At 35.3% G+C, this 15,678-nt stretch overlaps 1 protein-coding gene across 6 annotated transcripts in view; it reads right to left on the reverse strand.

The window, feature by feature from the left end:
• Positions 1-15,678, reverse strand: part of LOC115222642 (synergin gamma) — a 67,720-nt gene that overhangs the window by 37,225 nt on the left and 14,817 nt on the right. For 5 of the 6 annotated variants that reach the window (XM_036511625.1, XM_036511623.1, XM_036511626.1 and 2 more), the window contains exons 2-7: positions 10,141-10,169; positions 8,953-9,101; positions 8,837-8,857; positions 4,526-4,641; positions 2,581-2,873; positions 874-1,041 (exon numbers count right to left, since the gene is read on the reverse strand). In XM_036511625.1, coding sequence (XP_036367518.1) covers positions 874-1,041; positions 2,581-2,873; positions 4,526-4,641; positions 8,837-8,857; positions 8,953-9,101; positions 10,141-10,169 — 776 coding nt within the window. The remainder of the gene's footprint in view (positions 1-873; positions 1,042-2,580; positions 2,874-4,525; positions 4,642-8,836; positions 8,858-8,952; positions 9,102-10,140; positions 10,170-15,678) is intronic. The other variant, XM_036511624.1, reaches the window with a different exon arrangement.

The raw sequence follows: 15,678 nt of genomic DNA on the forward strand, positions 1-15,678 counted from the left end.
ACACGTTAAATGATGATGAACTGAGCCTTTCAGTTTCCACCCGCAAAATCTAAAATCTACTCAGAGGGCTTTGGTTGGACTGAAACTATATCGGCAGACACTTGTCCAAGGTGCCACACAGTGAGACTGAACCCAAATAATTTCTAATGAGTAGTGCTGCAGATAACTTAGTCAAGATATTACATAATTCAGCAACCAACTGCATTTAAAATGAATTCAAATCAGACTGGAGCCATTTTACTTATACTTGGCATTTGGAAAGGATAAGTACTAGTAATATACTAGGGCTATAAGTGAAATAAAGTAGACAGACACTGTATAGGAGCCCATCAGGTGGATCACATACACCAAGTAACACCAATTGGTGCCCATTGGCATGTGATATACATCTTTAAGGGCGATTACTTTAAGTTAGTTTTTAGTTTCTTTACATTGCAAAACTCACAGCTGCCAAACTTGTGTGATCTATATGCATATTTTAAATATTATATTGTTTATTCATGATTTCTTATTTACTTAGATATAAATGGTTTTATTATTATTAAAATAATAAGAATTTTGAAAAAATCCATTTATAATGCTATGTACTAAAGTATTTATTGTAAAAAGTCTTTAGCCAACAACTTGAGGGTTTTTAGAGATTGAAAAGTAAACTAAAAAGTAACCTAAAGTAATCGTCCTTTAAGTTGTAGATCACACGTCTACTACCTAATAATTACGTCAAGGATACACATGGAATGCTCAGCCAATTAAATGATAATTCAAGGGCAGATAATTCAGTTACTGGAACAACTGAATCCTTATCAAACAACAGAAATCCACACATTCTTTTAATAATGCATCAATAAAACAATGCTGTTCTACTGTTTTTACCTTTGGTTTCTTCTTCTTCTTCTTCATTGGCAGGGGGAGGAGCTTTAGCTGGATTATTTTCTGATGAAGATGAAGAAAAGCCTAAAGAACCCATCCAAGATTTCTCAGACTGTTCAGAACTTGGTCCTTGCATAAAGTCTCCAAAACTATCAGGATCACTGTCAATTGCTGAAATAAAATAAAATAAAATAAAACTACAAGAAAAGGGTTCATTAAGGTGAAAATAGATACTAAGGTTGATAACATTAATTACTGCAGCTACTTTTATCATCAACATCATTACTAATAATTCTTTCTAATTTTTTTATTGACCCCTGAAAGCCAAGCTGCAGTTAGAACTCAGAGTGCAGAGAATTGAAACAAATACTGTTAAGCAGTTTGCATGATGTTCTAACAACTTTGCCAATTAACCATGTATGTTATCATCATTTTAATATGCACTTTTCTACGCATACTTGGATTGTAGGACAACCTGCTGTGCTTACATTGGATTGTAGGGCGACCTGCTGTGCTTGAGGAGACCTATAGAGTCAAGTACATCAACATCAAAATAAAAATCAAATGGAAATTGCAGTTGTGATACCCATGCCAGTGGCATGTAAAAAGCACCATCCGAATGTGGCCAGTGCCAGCACTGCCTTGACTGGCTTCTGTGCCGGTAGCATGTAAAAAGCAGCCACTACACTCACGGAGTGGTTAGCATTAGGAAGGGCATTCCAGCTGTAGAAACACTGCCTCCTGGCTTCCCAGACCCCAGTCAAACCGTCCAACCCATGCTAGCATGGAAAATGGACAATAAATGATGATGATGATGATGATGACATGCATCACATATTTAGTTTATTGAGGTAGATCTGCTACAGCAGGATACCCTTCCTGTCACCAACCCTCACCTACAAATGAGGAAATATTTCCCCCATAGCCAGGCATGTTTATACAGCATATCAGAAAAGAACAACACAACATGTATGATAGTGACACTCGTTTACAACTATCATGTGGGTTATCAAGACAAGCAGACTCAAAGATATACATATAGTTACATATCATCACACCCATCATAGATCCAACAGGTTTCTTTCAGTTTCCATCTAACAAATCCATTTACTAAGCTTTAGTCAGCCTTAGACTAGAGTAGAAAACGTGCTTAAGGTGCCACTTGGTGGGGACCAAACTCAAAACCATATGGCTGGGAAGCAAACTAACCCATAAAACCATGCCTACACACACACACGACAAGCTTCTTTCAGTTTCTGTCTCTCAAATCCTGTCACAAAGCTTTTGGTAAACCTTGGACTATAGTAGAAGATACTTGCCCAAAATGCCATGCAGGGATACTGAACCTGGAACCATGTGGTTGGGAAGCACGCTTCTTACCATACAGTTATGCCTGCACCTATGAAACTATGCTTGTACCTATAATTAGGTACAATACAGTAAATTGTTCCTAACACTAACAAGGTAAACTCAAACTTGGAATGTATTATTATCTGCAAGAAATAATCCAAACAAGATATGACAGCAATAAAATACAAATGTAGCTGTCACAAGGAAAGGAAAACATACTAGAGTTTCAAAACTGAAGCCTTTATCAATAAAGAACCTATCACTGTTATTCCTTTCCTCAATGCAGCTACAATTTCATAGCATTTACTATATCAGTATCTCTAACAGAAGGCAGTGAAATGTACAGAGGAATCTACAAACCTGTTGTCGTTGTCGTATTAGTAGTTGTAACAGTTTGAGATGTTTGTGGAATGTGAACTTTAGGTTTTGATTTTGGAACTTTACCAAACATGGACTCAATCATGCGATCGGGATCAGAAGATACCACGCCTAATCGACCAAATAGTTTCAGTTTCATTTGTTGTTCGTGAAAATGCTTCCCTTTTCTTTGGTCTTCAACAATGTGAGCATTGACAGGAACACCAGCTATCATTTGACCAGGGACTACACCGTGGACAATACCAGGAACCATTGTTGCATGAAACTGTTGGTTGCTGATGACAAATAAAAATATATAAATAAATAAAATGTTAAAAATAAAATGTACTACTAAATTTTTTCACCAATATTACCAATAAATCTAATTCTTCTACGACACCAAAAAAAAACACAAAAAATCTGAGCATGAGTCACATGAGTAATATTCTTTCCAATTTTAGCACAAGGCCATCAATTTTGAGAAGAGACAATCAATTGACCCCAGTGCTCAATTGGTACTTCATTTTTTGATTCCGAAAGAATCAAACTCTGCAGAACTTGAGCTCAGAATGTAAAGATCAAATAAATGCCACAAAGCATTTTGTCCAGTATTTTGACAATTCAGCTAGCATACCAACTTAATAATAATAATGACAATAAGAATAATTATTTCTACACTAGGCACAAGGCCTTGAAAATTTTGGGGGGAAGTGGGATAATCGATTACATCTACCCCAGTGTGTAACTGGTACTTGTTTCATTGAACCCGAAAGGATGTAAGGCAAAGTCAACATCTGCAGAATTTGAACTCAAAACGTAGCAGCAGATGAAATGCCAGTAAGTATTTTGCCCGTTGTACTAATGATTCTGCCACCTTGCTACCTTAATAATAATAATAATTACTGCCCATGTGTTTTAATTTAACCTTAAAAAAAAAAAAAAATGAACGAACTATTGAGTTTGGTTTAATGGCCTACCAATGTATACTATGAGTTTCTTTGCCCTAGGAGTCGGGAAGACGCTCGGCAAGAAATGGAAGCAAATTTGAAAGAAGAAGAAAAAAAAACAATAATAATAATAATGGTTTCAAATTTTACCACAAGAGCAGCCATTTTAGGGGAGCGGATAAGTTGATTACATCAATTCCAGTGCTCAACTGGTAATTATTTTATTGACCCCCAAAAAGGCAAGGTCAACCACAGTGGAATTTGAACTCAGAACATAAAGACAGGCAAAATGCCACTAAGCATTATGCCCGGTGTGCTAACAATTCTGCCAGCTTGCTGCCTTAATAATGATAATTTCTTTTTATTTATGCGCCCTTTTCAAGCCTAGCCAGGCTCATGGGCCCAGTTTCTCGGTTTCTATGACGTATTTATTCCCCACAGTGTCACTCAAGAAACAGGAAGAAAGAGTGAGAGAAAGGTGGGGCAAAAGAGTATAACAGGGGTCACCACCACCCCCTGCCAGAACCTCATGGAGCTTTAGGTGTTTTCGCTTAATAAACACACACAATGCCCAGTCCGGGAATCAAAACTGTGATCCTTCGACCTTGAGTCCACTGCCCTAACCACTGGGCCATTGCGCCTCCACTTAATGATGATGATAATAATAATAAATAATCTCTTGTACAATAGACACAAGATTTGAAATTTTGAGGGTGAGTGCTTGTTGGTTGCATTGATCCCAGTGCTCAGCTGGTACTTATTAATGCAAAAGGATGAAAGACAAAGTTGACCACAGTGGAATTTGACTTAACCTTTCATCCTTTCAAGGATTTAGTTTAACAATGAAAGTATTAATTAATTGATTAAATCCCTTTGAGATTTGATTATTGTTTTCAAACCACAGACAAAGTGTTTCATTAGAAGCAAATTCATGCAAGGGTTAAATTTAAAAAAAAAAAAAAAAATTTAATTAAAATTAAAAAATGTAATGGAAAACTTACGCTTGTTGAGCATGGAAACTCTGAGCCATTTGTGGTGTGTATGGTGGCGGAGGAGGAATGTTGCCAGCGCTCATCATCGTAGTAGGGATAGCCATAGGTGTGGCTATGTATGTTCCCTATAGTTTACAAGATAAAATTCTGATAAACACTAAAACAAAGGTAAGAGCATAAAAAAACTTCCTACATGTGTTTATGTGTTACATAATGCATCGTTGTTTGCTTGGAAAATATATCAGATGATGTAATTTTTCTGATAAGATTAGATGTTGTGATTATAAAATATTATATGTAATTTCTCAGGCAATACTGCATGTTGAGATTTCTGAGGTACTACTATGTTTAGATTTCTCTTGTAATACTACATGTCATTTCTCTGTACAGTATGTGAATTCTATGGTGATGTATGTGCTTTCTATGGAATATTATGTGCAGTTTTTCTGGTAGAGCCACTTGTTGGGAGTTGTCTGATAACACTACATGTTGAAATTTCTTTGGTAATACTACATGTAGGTATTTCTAAAGTCATGCTACATGTGATTTCCATCGGAATTCTGCCAGTTGTTTCTCTTCTAATACATGTAGTGATTTCACTGGTAACACCATGTTATTTCTGGTGATAACTACATGTTATATTTCTGTGGAATTACTACATTTGAGTTATCCAGTCATACTACATGTGATTTCTATGGTAATAATGCATGATGCGATATCTCCGACTTAGAATAGTCAAAATCATTAACAATCCATTCTAACTATTATAATTATTAAAAAGCCATTCTGATACAACAGTGTGTCATCCGCAATAATTCTTATAATTGAAAAATATTTCTCTACTGCTTGTGGTAATTGTGGAATTTGCTGTATTAACTTTTTAACTAATTAATCTGTGAAACAATGAAGTATGACATTTGCTAAAATAGAAAATATCTCTCTTACTGTAGGAGACAAAATTAATAGAAGTGAGGGGTATTCTCTTTAACAATGATTGTTAATTACCTACAGTAAATAACTTGTCTACATTTCTAGCAATAAATGACAGAAGATTTAGAGGATAAATACTCTGGACATGTAACTTGATCCCCTAGCATTTAAACTGATTGACTATATCCAGCCCAAATATTCTACCTGTTTTAGCTTTAAACTGTCCAAATCCGGCCTCTTACACCTACTCTACAATGTCATTCTAAAAATAAACAATTACATCATCAAAATCTCAAAACTGAGATAATGCTTCATTCATTCAAAACAATGTGAATAAATAAGTATTACATTTGAGAGCAGAGTAATTTGAATGTTGAAGTGTTAAGCCAGCCATATCTAGCCCAAATATTATACCTTTTTTTATGTTCAAACTGGCTAGAACCAGCCCCTCATACCTACCCTACAATGTCATTCTAAAAATAAACAATCACATCATTAAAATCTCAAAGCTATGAAAAATAATGTATGATTAATTCAAAACAATGTGAATAATTAAACATTACATTTGACAGAGTAATCTGAATGCTAAAGGGTCAAAACAATGATAAATTTGAATGATAAAGGGTCAAGATATTTAAATAAGAAGCTGAAGAATGATTAGAAGTATTTTACAATTATTTCCCCCCACAGAAAAAAAAAAAAAGAACACATTTTTGTATTTATATGAATTTGATATAAAATATTTAAAACAAATTACATCTTTAAAAGAGGAAAAGGAGGGAAGTAACATGAATGGAAACAAAATTTGGAAGCAAAAAAAATAAATAATAAAAAAACAAGGACAAGAAGGGAACAATGAATTGTAAACATAAAAGGGTATCACAGGGGCCTTGGAAAAACATGTCATTCAAAAATTAGTGATACTACTACTGATAATAATAATGGTCTCCAATTTTGGCACTTCGTCAGCAATTACAGAGGGAATAAGTTGATTATATCAAATCCCAGTGTTCAAGCAGTACTTATTTTATCAACCCTGAAAGGATGAAAGGCAAAGTTGACCTTGGTGGAATTTGAACTCAGAACGTGAAGTCAGAAGAAATGTCGCTAAGTGTTTTGTCTAGCATACTCTTTTACTTGTTTCAGTCATTTGACTGTGGCCATGCTAGAACACCGCCTTTAGTTGAGCAAATCGACCCCAGGACTTATTCTTTGTAAGCCTAGTACTTATGCTATCAGTTTCTTTTGCCGAACCACTAAGTGACGGGCACATAAACACACCAGCATCGGTTGTCAAGTGATGTTGGAGGGACAAACACAGACACAGATACACACACACACACACACATATATATATATATATACACACACACACACACATATACGACGGGCTTCTTTCAGTTTCCGTCTACCAAATCCACTCACAAGCCTTTGGTCGACCTGAGGCCAAAAGTGACACACAGTGGGACGGAACCCGGAACCATGTGGTTGGTAAGCAAGCTACTTACCACACAGCTACTCCTGCATCTCATGCTAACAATTCTACAAGATTGCTACCTTAGTATATATTAATGGTGCCTTAAATTCAATAGCTTTTTATTTATTTTTTTATCGTCAATAATTACACCACAGTTACATCTCATTGTAAATTATTTAATTATTTATCATCAAATATTTTAATATCTGATTCAGTGGATTTTACTCTCATATTACAGACCCATATTTTTGTTTTTTTTATTTTGTTTCCCAATGAAACTTTTTTGAGGTAAGTTCATTTTATTATATTTGTTCATTTTTTATCATTTATTTGTTTGTCATTAGACTGTGGCCAAGCTGGAGTACTGTCATGAAGAATTTTTAGTCGGATGTATTGACCTAAGTATTTATTTTTGCTTAACCGCTAAGTTATAGGAACATAGACAAACCAACACCAGTTGCCAAGCAGTGTTGGGGGACAAACACAGAGACACACACACATACATATATGGTAGGCTTCTTTTAATTTCCATCTACCAGATTAGATTCACTCATAAAGCTTTGGTTGACTCAAGGCTATAGTAGAAGATACTCACTCAAGGTGCCATGCAGTGGGACTGAACCCAGAACCGGTGGTTGGGAAAAGTTCTTACTACACAGCTATTCATTAAAATTTTAAATACAGGAAGAATATGGATAAAAAGTGACAGGGATTATTAATTAAGTGTAAAATCAACCAAAGGAGGAATAAAATGGTAAGCAGAAGAAAAAAAAAACCAAACATAGATGAAATACCTCTTCATTATCACTAGAATCATGAGCGTCATCAGACTGTTAGATGAAGGAATAAAGAAATTTTATTTCAAATCAATTATTTACAATTGTGTTTCCAGAATCATAAAAGAAGACCCCTTAAGAAATTGTTATATTTTCAGAAAGAGAGAAAAAAAATACATACATATTTAAGATTATCTTTCTTGCTATCATCATCATCATCATCATCAATACTTTACTATCAATATGTTCATTCTGTTATTGTTTGAACAGGTCAGCAGGACAATCGATTTTTTTTTTCCCCAAAAAAAAATTTTCATCTCAACCGATTGAGTTTGTTATTGATTAAGTTTGTTCAGCTGAATGTTCAAAAAATCTAATCCATCTCATACAGATCCATTTAATTCATATATTTTTCCTGTCACCAACTTAGAATGCATCTATCATCAGTATGTGTCATCTATTCACAACACAATGCATGCATACACACACACACACACACACACACACACAACATCATGTGCATGTGTGTGATTGCCCTGAACTCTCAACACCTGATGACATGTGGCATGTTTTGGGTGTATAAATTTGGTATGATCTCATGCCTTTCCCAATCTAATTGCCACCAATTCTTTCTCAAGAGAGATAAGAATAGAGAAATGTCTTTCATGTTTCCAAACATGATAATATTTCCCCATGACTGGACATGCTTTCTGGGAAAACTAAAAAAAAAAAACATTGTATGATGACGACACACATTTACAACTGTCATACATTGTCAAGACAATGAGTCACACACACACACACACTCAGACAAGCTTTTTTCAGCTTTTCTACATGAAATCCCGTCACAAGGCTTTGATTGGCCTGGAGCTATGGTAGAAGACATTTGTCTAAGGTGCAGCCATAGAGTGGGACTGAACCTGGCACCATGTGATTGCGAAACAAACTTTGTAACCATACAGCCATGACTATCCTTAATCACTGGTAAAAGTAGCACATAATATGGCAACTATTATTACTTGAAGTGAGGTAAAGTAATGGGCTCAAAAGTAAATTTCCCATCTAGAAATTACATTCAAGCATAGTTCACTCGAACCATATGAGGTCATATTAAATATCTTGTTTGTTCAACCTTACCATTTGAAGAATTCCTTTTACCTGTAATAGCAGAAATGGCTTGATAAGAATCCACAGGACAGACAAATTAAAGACAAAAATATATATATATATATATATACTTAATGATTGTTTACCTGGACAGGGTATATACCCTGGGCTATCATTGGATTTCCAGCCAACATTCCAGGAGCCATCATTCCATATTGAGCACTACTGGCAGGAACAGGATAAAACTGGGCAGCCGCTGCAGATGCTGCGGGAGGCCCCTGTAGTGGATTAAACCCTAAAAAGGAAGAGAGAGTGAAAAAAGTAACAAAATAAGGATTTTGAGTTTTAGAGATCACCCAGAATAAAATACTCCCTTCGCTATCAATGTTGTCATTACTACTACTACCATCACCCCAGCCACTGCTACTTGTGCAGAGAGTTATGAAAAACAGGCAACTCTAATAAAGAGGGTGAAGTGTAACTTGTATAGGTTATATTTTATGCTTTAATCTAATAGTATACTAAAATAATCCTTCAAGATTTATTTCATACTTTTACTTGGTTTTCTTATCTGCTTTACAAGATTCTTTATGTGAATTTGTGCGTTGAAGCAAATTTTGTTGTGTCTGGGAAGTCATACTGCCTTAATGTCGATCACCAGTTCAATTTCCATCTATTGTTCATATCTTTTTTTTCTTCCAAAATTTTCATTGCTTTTGCAACCTTGTCAATGGATGTTTACTGTCTGTTATTGGAGCTGGATTCCTTTTGTCTGTTTGCGCATGCATGTGCACCAGTGTGCATGTGTACTTGAGTATGCATATACGTGTGTATGCATGTTTGTATGTATGCATATGTGTAAGTTTGTATGTATTCTGCATGTTCATGTGTGTGTGTGTGTGTGTGTGCATGCTTGTGTGCAAGTGCGTGTATTTGTGTGTGTACCTCTGTCTCCTTGTGCGCGTGTGCTTAAGTGTGTCTATGTGCATGAATTTGTGTGACTATGTACAAGTGTACATACATATATGCATAGACAAGCACACATACACACTGATGCACAAAAAGACAACAGGAACACAGCTCCAATAATGGACAGAGTCAACATCTATTGACAAGTTTGCAAAAGCAACAAAAATTTAGGAAGAAAAGAAAATAATAAACGAATGGAAATTGAAGTGGTGTGTTAGTAAGGCAGTATGACTCTCCCCCAGACACAACAAAATTCATACTTTTAGTTTTCTTGAAATTACTTGCGATATTAAAATTAATGAGCTTAATTGATACTTTTAAAAACATTAAATCTAAAAGTATTAAAATAAAAACAAAGCACAGACCTGTTTGCATTTGGGAGAAATCCACATTTCTGAAAATAATAAGAAAAAAAATGGTAAAATAAAATTAAACTTGGTCATGTAAAATGAGATACAATTAATTAACATTAATGGTATATCAAAAAATAGTACAGTTGTGATTTCATCATTGATAATTATTAAAAACTATTTTTTTTACATAAACTGTGTATCCCTACAATCAATTACTTATCCACCACCCAACAATTAGGTACCACTACTTTTTATCATGCCTGTTTGCTTGATTGATCTGTTAGCTGCAGGACTTCACTCTGATCAATCAGAAAGTAACAAAGTTAAGAAATCCAAAGCTCCTTTTGGTAAAGATTTTTCTAAACAAAATAATTCATCTTTCTTGATGCCACTTAAAATATTTTTGATTCTGTTTTTGGTGGATTATATAATATAATTTACCCCAAATTGCTATAATACTAAGTAATACAAAAATCTATTCACACACATAAAGAAATACACTTCCACGAACACAAGAACAAAGCAATATAATATTCTTTATTTTCTTTCTTTTTTTTATTCGTTTCAGTCATTTTGACTGTGGCCATGCTGGAGCTCCGTTTTTAGTCGAGCAAATCAACCCCAGGACTTATTTTCTGTAAGCCTAGTTCTTATCCTATCAGTGTCTTATGCCGAACCACTAAGTAACGGGGACGTAAACACACCAGCATCGATGTCAAGCAATGTTGGGACACACACACACACACAAACATATACACGCATATACATACATACATACATACATATATATATATATATATACACACATACATATATACGATGGGCTTCTTTCAGTTTCTGTCTATCAAATTCACTCACAAGGCTTTGGTTGGCCCGAGGCTATAGTAGAAGACACTTGCCTAAAGTCCCAAACAGTGGGACTGAACCTGGAACCATGTGGTTGGTAAGCAAGCTACTTACTACACAGCCATGTGTTATTCTGAGAACATGTTATAAGAAAAAGACAAAAATGTATAGTAACCTTTTTCTCCCCTTACTAACTCAAAAAATGTGGAAAATATATTGAAAGAATTATCTTAGATTTAACACCACCCTCCTTTCTTTTTTGTTTTTCTGTTCAGTCTGGAGGAAGAGGTGAAGGTTTGCAAAGCAAATTTATTTAACCATTCTGCTATCATGAGGATATTGGTTCAATCCTAGTGTGGGTAAATGTGATCTTCTGCAGCCATTAGCTAGTGGGTTTCAACCAGGGTCCACATGGCCCTTGTGGGTCCATGTAAGAATCTCCGGTTAAACTTTTTGAGCAATAAATTGGTTATAGTTCTACAATACACAAAATATTTCAACAATTGTTTTTTCTATACAAATCCTAATAATAGGTTAAAGGTAAAGACATCCACCGGTCATGAATGACCAAAGGATTGCATCTAGAAAGTTACCCTCTGAGGCACAAGTCTGGACAAGGTTGTTTATGGGAGACCAGCAGTCACCCATGCATACCAGCCTCCCCTTTTTATGCCACCAATATTATCCAAAGGAAAGGCAAAGTCTGATACAGCTTGGCACCAGTGACATCACAACTCATTTCTACAGATGAGTGAACTGGAGCAACATGAAATAAAGTGTCTTGCTCAAGAACACAACACACAACCCAGTCTGGGAATAGAACTCACTACCTCATGATTGTGAGCCCGATACCCAAACAACTGAGCCAACGCCTTCACTTCTGTTCCTAATAATATTTAATTATAAAAATATAATGGAACTTTTCTAAACATTGAATATCTATAGGAATTAAAGGGGTCCAGAGGTAGAAAAATGGTTGAGAACCACTGAGTGAAAATGGGTTCGTGCCTATAGCCTTAGCAGACCTTCCAAAACCAGTGTTCCTGAATTGAAATACAAGTGGTTGAGTATTTTATACAAGTGTAATATAAAAAGGATAAAGTTCCTTTCCAAGTCATATACATTTATAGGGCTGGTTTCCAAATTCACTGTGTATATATTCTCTTTTCCCTGGACAAGACAAGATGCTGGACTGTTGCAGGATTACTCATTTTTGCCAGTTGCGATGACTGGAACAACAGGAAATGAAGTGTTTTGCTCAGGAACACAACACATCACTTGGACCAGGAATCAAAACCACAATCTTATGATCACGAGTTCAACACTCTAACCGCTAAGCCACATGCCTCCACAGACACATGTGCCCTCAATGGAATTCTCAGGCAGAATCAGTATGACACAGCGTGTGAGAAGGCTGTATCTTTTTAAATTACAAGAACAAACCATCCAACAGGCTTCCTGTACAGTTTCCATGTGCCCAATTTCATTCACAAAGCCTTTGGGTCAACCTGTGGTTATTGAAAATTACATTCGCCCATGATTCCACATCCAGTGGAATTGAATCTGAAATCTCAGTTGCAAAACAAATTTATTGACCATTTGGCCATTTTGGTTTAATGGTCCTCTTGAACAGTTGCAAACTAATAATAATTATATCATAATTTCTGGCAATAAGACAGCATATTCTTCAAGAGTTTACTCAAGGGATATAAAAACGCCAGAAACAGTCAAAATGTGTGCGTTTATCAATACATTATTGATAATACATACACTCTGTCCATGTTGAATTATCAACTTCCAATGCAATAGTAGTTTTTCTTTCTCATTCAGCTTAAACTTTTAACCCTTCAGCATTTAAACCTGCCATATCTGACCCAAATATTCTGCCTGTTTTATGTTCAAACTAGTTAGAACTAGCCTCTTACATTTATCCTACAATGTCATTCTAAAAATAAACAATCACATCATTGAAATCTCAAAACTATAAGATAGAATGCATGATTAATTCAAAACAATGTGAATAAAGAAGCATTACATTTGACAAAATAATGTGAATGCTAAAGGGTTAAGCATATATTTATCATCACCACTACCACCACCACCATCATCATCATCATCAATAATAATCCTTTCTATTACAGACACAAGGCCTGAAATTTTGGGGGAGGGGCTAGTCAATTACACTGACCCCAGTGCATAGCTGGTACTTATTTCATCGACCCAGAAAGGATCAAAGGCAAGTTGACCTCGGCAGAATTTGAACTCAAAATATAAAGATGGATGAAATGTCACTTTAACAGTTTGCCTGGTTGAATGAGTTCGCTGCCTTATCATCAATAATAATGGTTTCAAATTTTGGCACAAGAACAGCAACTTCAGGGGAGTGGGTAAGTCGATTACATTGACCCCCAACATTTCATTGGAACTTATTTTATCAACCCCAAAAGGATGAAAGGCAAAGTCGACCTCAGCGGAATTTGAACTCAGAACACGAAGATGGACAAAACACCACAAAGCATTTTGCCAGGCATGCTAACGATTCTGCCAGCTCGCTGCTTTAATCAATAATAATAACAACAAAAAAGCATTTTAAAACACCTGTCTGAACCATAAATATGGATTAAATAATTTATACTGAAATATATCAATACAAGTCCTTTACTACTTTCAATTATTGAAATATGGCTAAGCTAGAGTACCACTTTAAATTATATTGAGCCCTGTTGCTTGTAGACAGATACTATTTTATCAATTCCAAAAACACTCTTGTTTGCCCTATGCAAGCATAGAAAAGCAGACATTAAAACAATGACAAGGATGATGATGATGATATGCTGTGCTACATGAATATTCATTGTTCTTTTTTACCAACTATAGAGTTTGTTCAAGCTATGTTAGGATCAATAAGTGTTAACAGGTTATCTGTATATATGTTCCATCCACCATATCAAAAAAATAAGCATACTACTTAGGCATTGATAAAGAAATCTAGAACAAATTAGTGATCTACATCTCTAAGCACAATAAAATTGTTAATCTATTTATAAGTTCTGTTTTAGAGTAACAGCTGGCCATGTTGATTACATGGCAACAGTCTCTCATTGTCTCTCACCCATATAACACTTTACCACCAGGGTCATCTAATTGTTTACAACCCCACCCATAAAAATTTCTCACTGTGTACCAAGTGTAGAAACAATTATTTTTTATCAAAAAGAATGAAGGACTGGCAAAATACAGTAGTTAACAATGTCCCTTTATTTTCAGAATTCCAATCATACTTAGGTCAACTTTGCTTGTGGCTTTGTGCCTACACCAATAATAACAACAAGAACACCCAGAGAGTGCAAACCTCCACCAAGGCAACACCAACATCCTCTCAACGATTAGCTGGAGATGATTTTTAAAATGAGAATATCTGAAATAAACTCGACTGCTCTCACAAATGAGAATACTAAAAATGAACCCAAACGCTTTAAAAAATTAAGTAAAATAAACTGGTAGACATGGAATGTGAAGGTGGGTGTATGGGTTGAGCTTGTAATGCTGTATGTGTAATGCTGTATGTCGTCTGCAGTGGGAACAGGGACAGTTTTCTCTATGAAGGCCTTTTCTAGTCTATCCACTAATATAATATCTTTATGACCATTAAGGTCTATAGTGAAAAATTTATCCATACATGAAAGAAAACGGAAAGGACCTGCATACGGTGCTGTTAACAGAGGTTTAACAACATCATTGTACACAAAAATGTGAGTCCAAGAAGTAAAGCTTCCTTCAAGGCAGAGCTAGAAATGCAATTGTCAAGTAGGTAAGAAGTTATAAACAGGAGCAATATATTCAAAATTGGTAAAACTAAAAATTGTCAAGGATAAATTAAATTTATTATTGTTACTGAATGTTATTTAATTTCTGAACAGTTTTGCTGTTGTTTGTTTATGCAGTTTGATTTCAGGATTTCTTTATCAATCAGTTTCTACTAAGATAGAGACGCGAGTAAAATTAATAATAGAGAAACGAAAATAAATCTTTAGAAACGGCAACACCATCATAACTTACATGGAAACCATGAGCGTACTTTAAAGGGAAATAATCAGTGAAAGACTTGAAAGTCAACATAAGATTGTAATACTTCATGTATAGTAAAATAAATATAACAAATAATCCAGAATCCTTGTCCTGTACTGGATTGATCCCAAAATCTAATCAGTCCGTGTCAGTCACGAGGCCAAACATCCCTGAAAGTTTCATCTCAATCCATCAAGTGGTTCTTGAGATATCTTGTCCACAGACAAACAAACATGACTGAAAATAATACCTCTACCATCACTAAGGTGGAGGTAATAATGATAAATACAACCCTCTTAAATATGAGATAGGTTGATTACAGAAAATGAAAGAGGTGAAGACAGTGCTAATTATTGTTGGGTCCTTGGGAACTATCACTCAATATGATTTCTTGATGTCACATAATTAGAAACTAGAAACAATTTCCTGTTGTTTAAACCATCAAATAAACAATCTCTATTGCAGATCTCATCACACTCCTCTCATTGTCTAGTAATAAAAATACCCTTTCTACTACGGGCACAAGGCCTGAAATTTTTGGGGAGGGGACTCATCAATTACATTGACCCCAGTACATAACTGGTACTTATTTCATCGACTTCCCCACAAAAGGATGAAACAATTCTGCCAGCTCAC

Source organism: Octopus sinensis, linkage group LG20 (assembly GCF_006345805.1).
Source record: "Octopus sinensis linkage group LG20, ASM634580v1, whole genome shotgun sequence".
Lineage (NCBI taxonomy): Eukaryota > Metazoa > Mollusca > Cephalopoda > Octopoda > Octopodidae > Octopus > Octopus sinensis.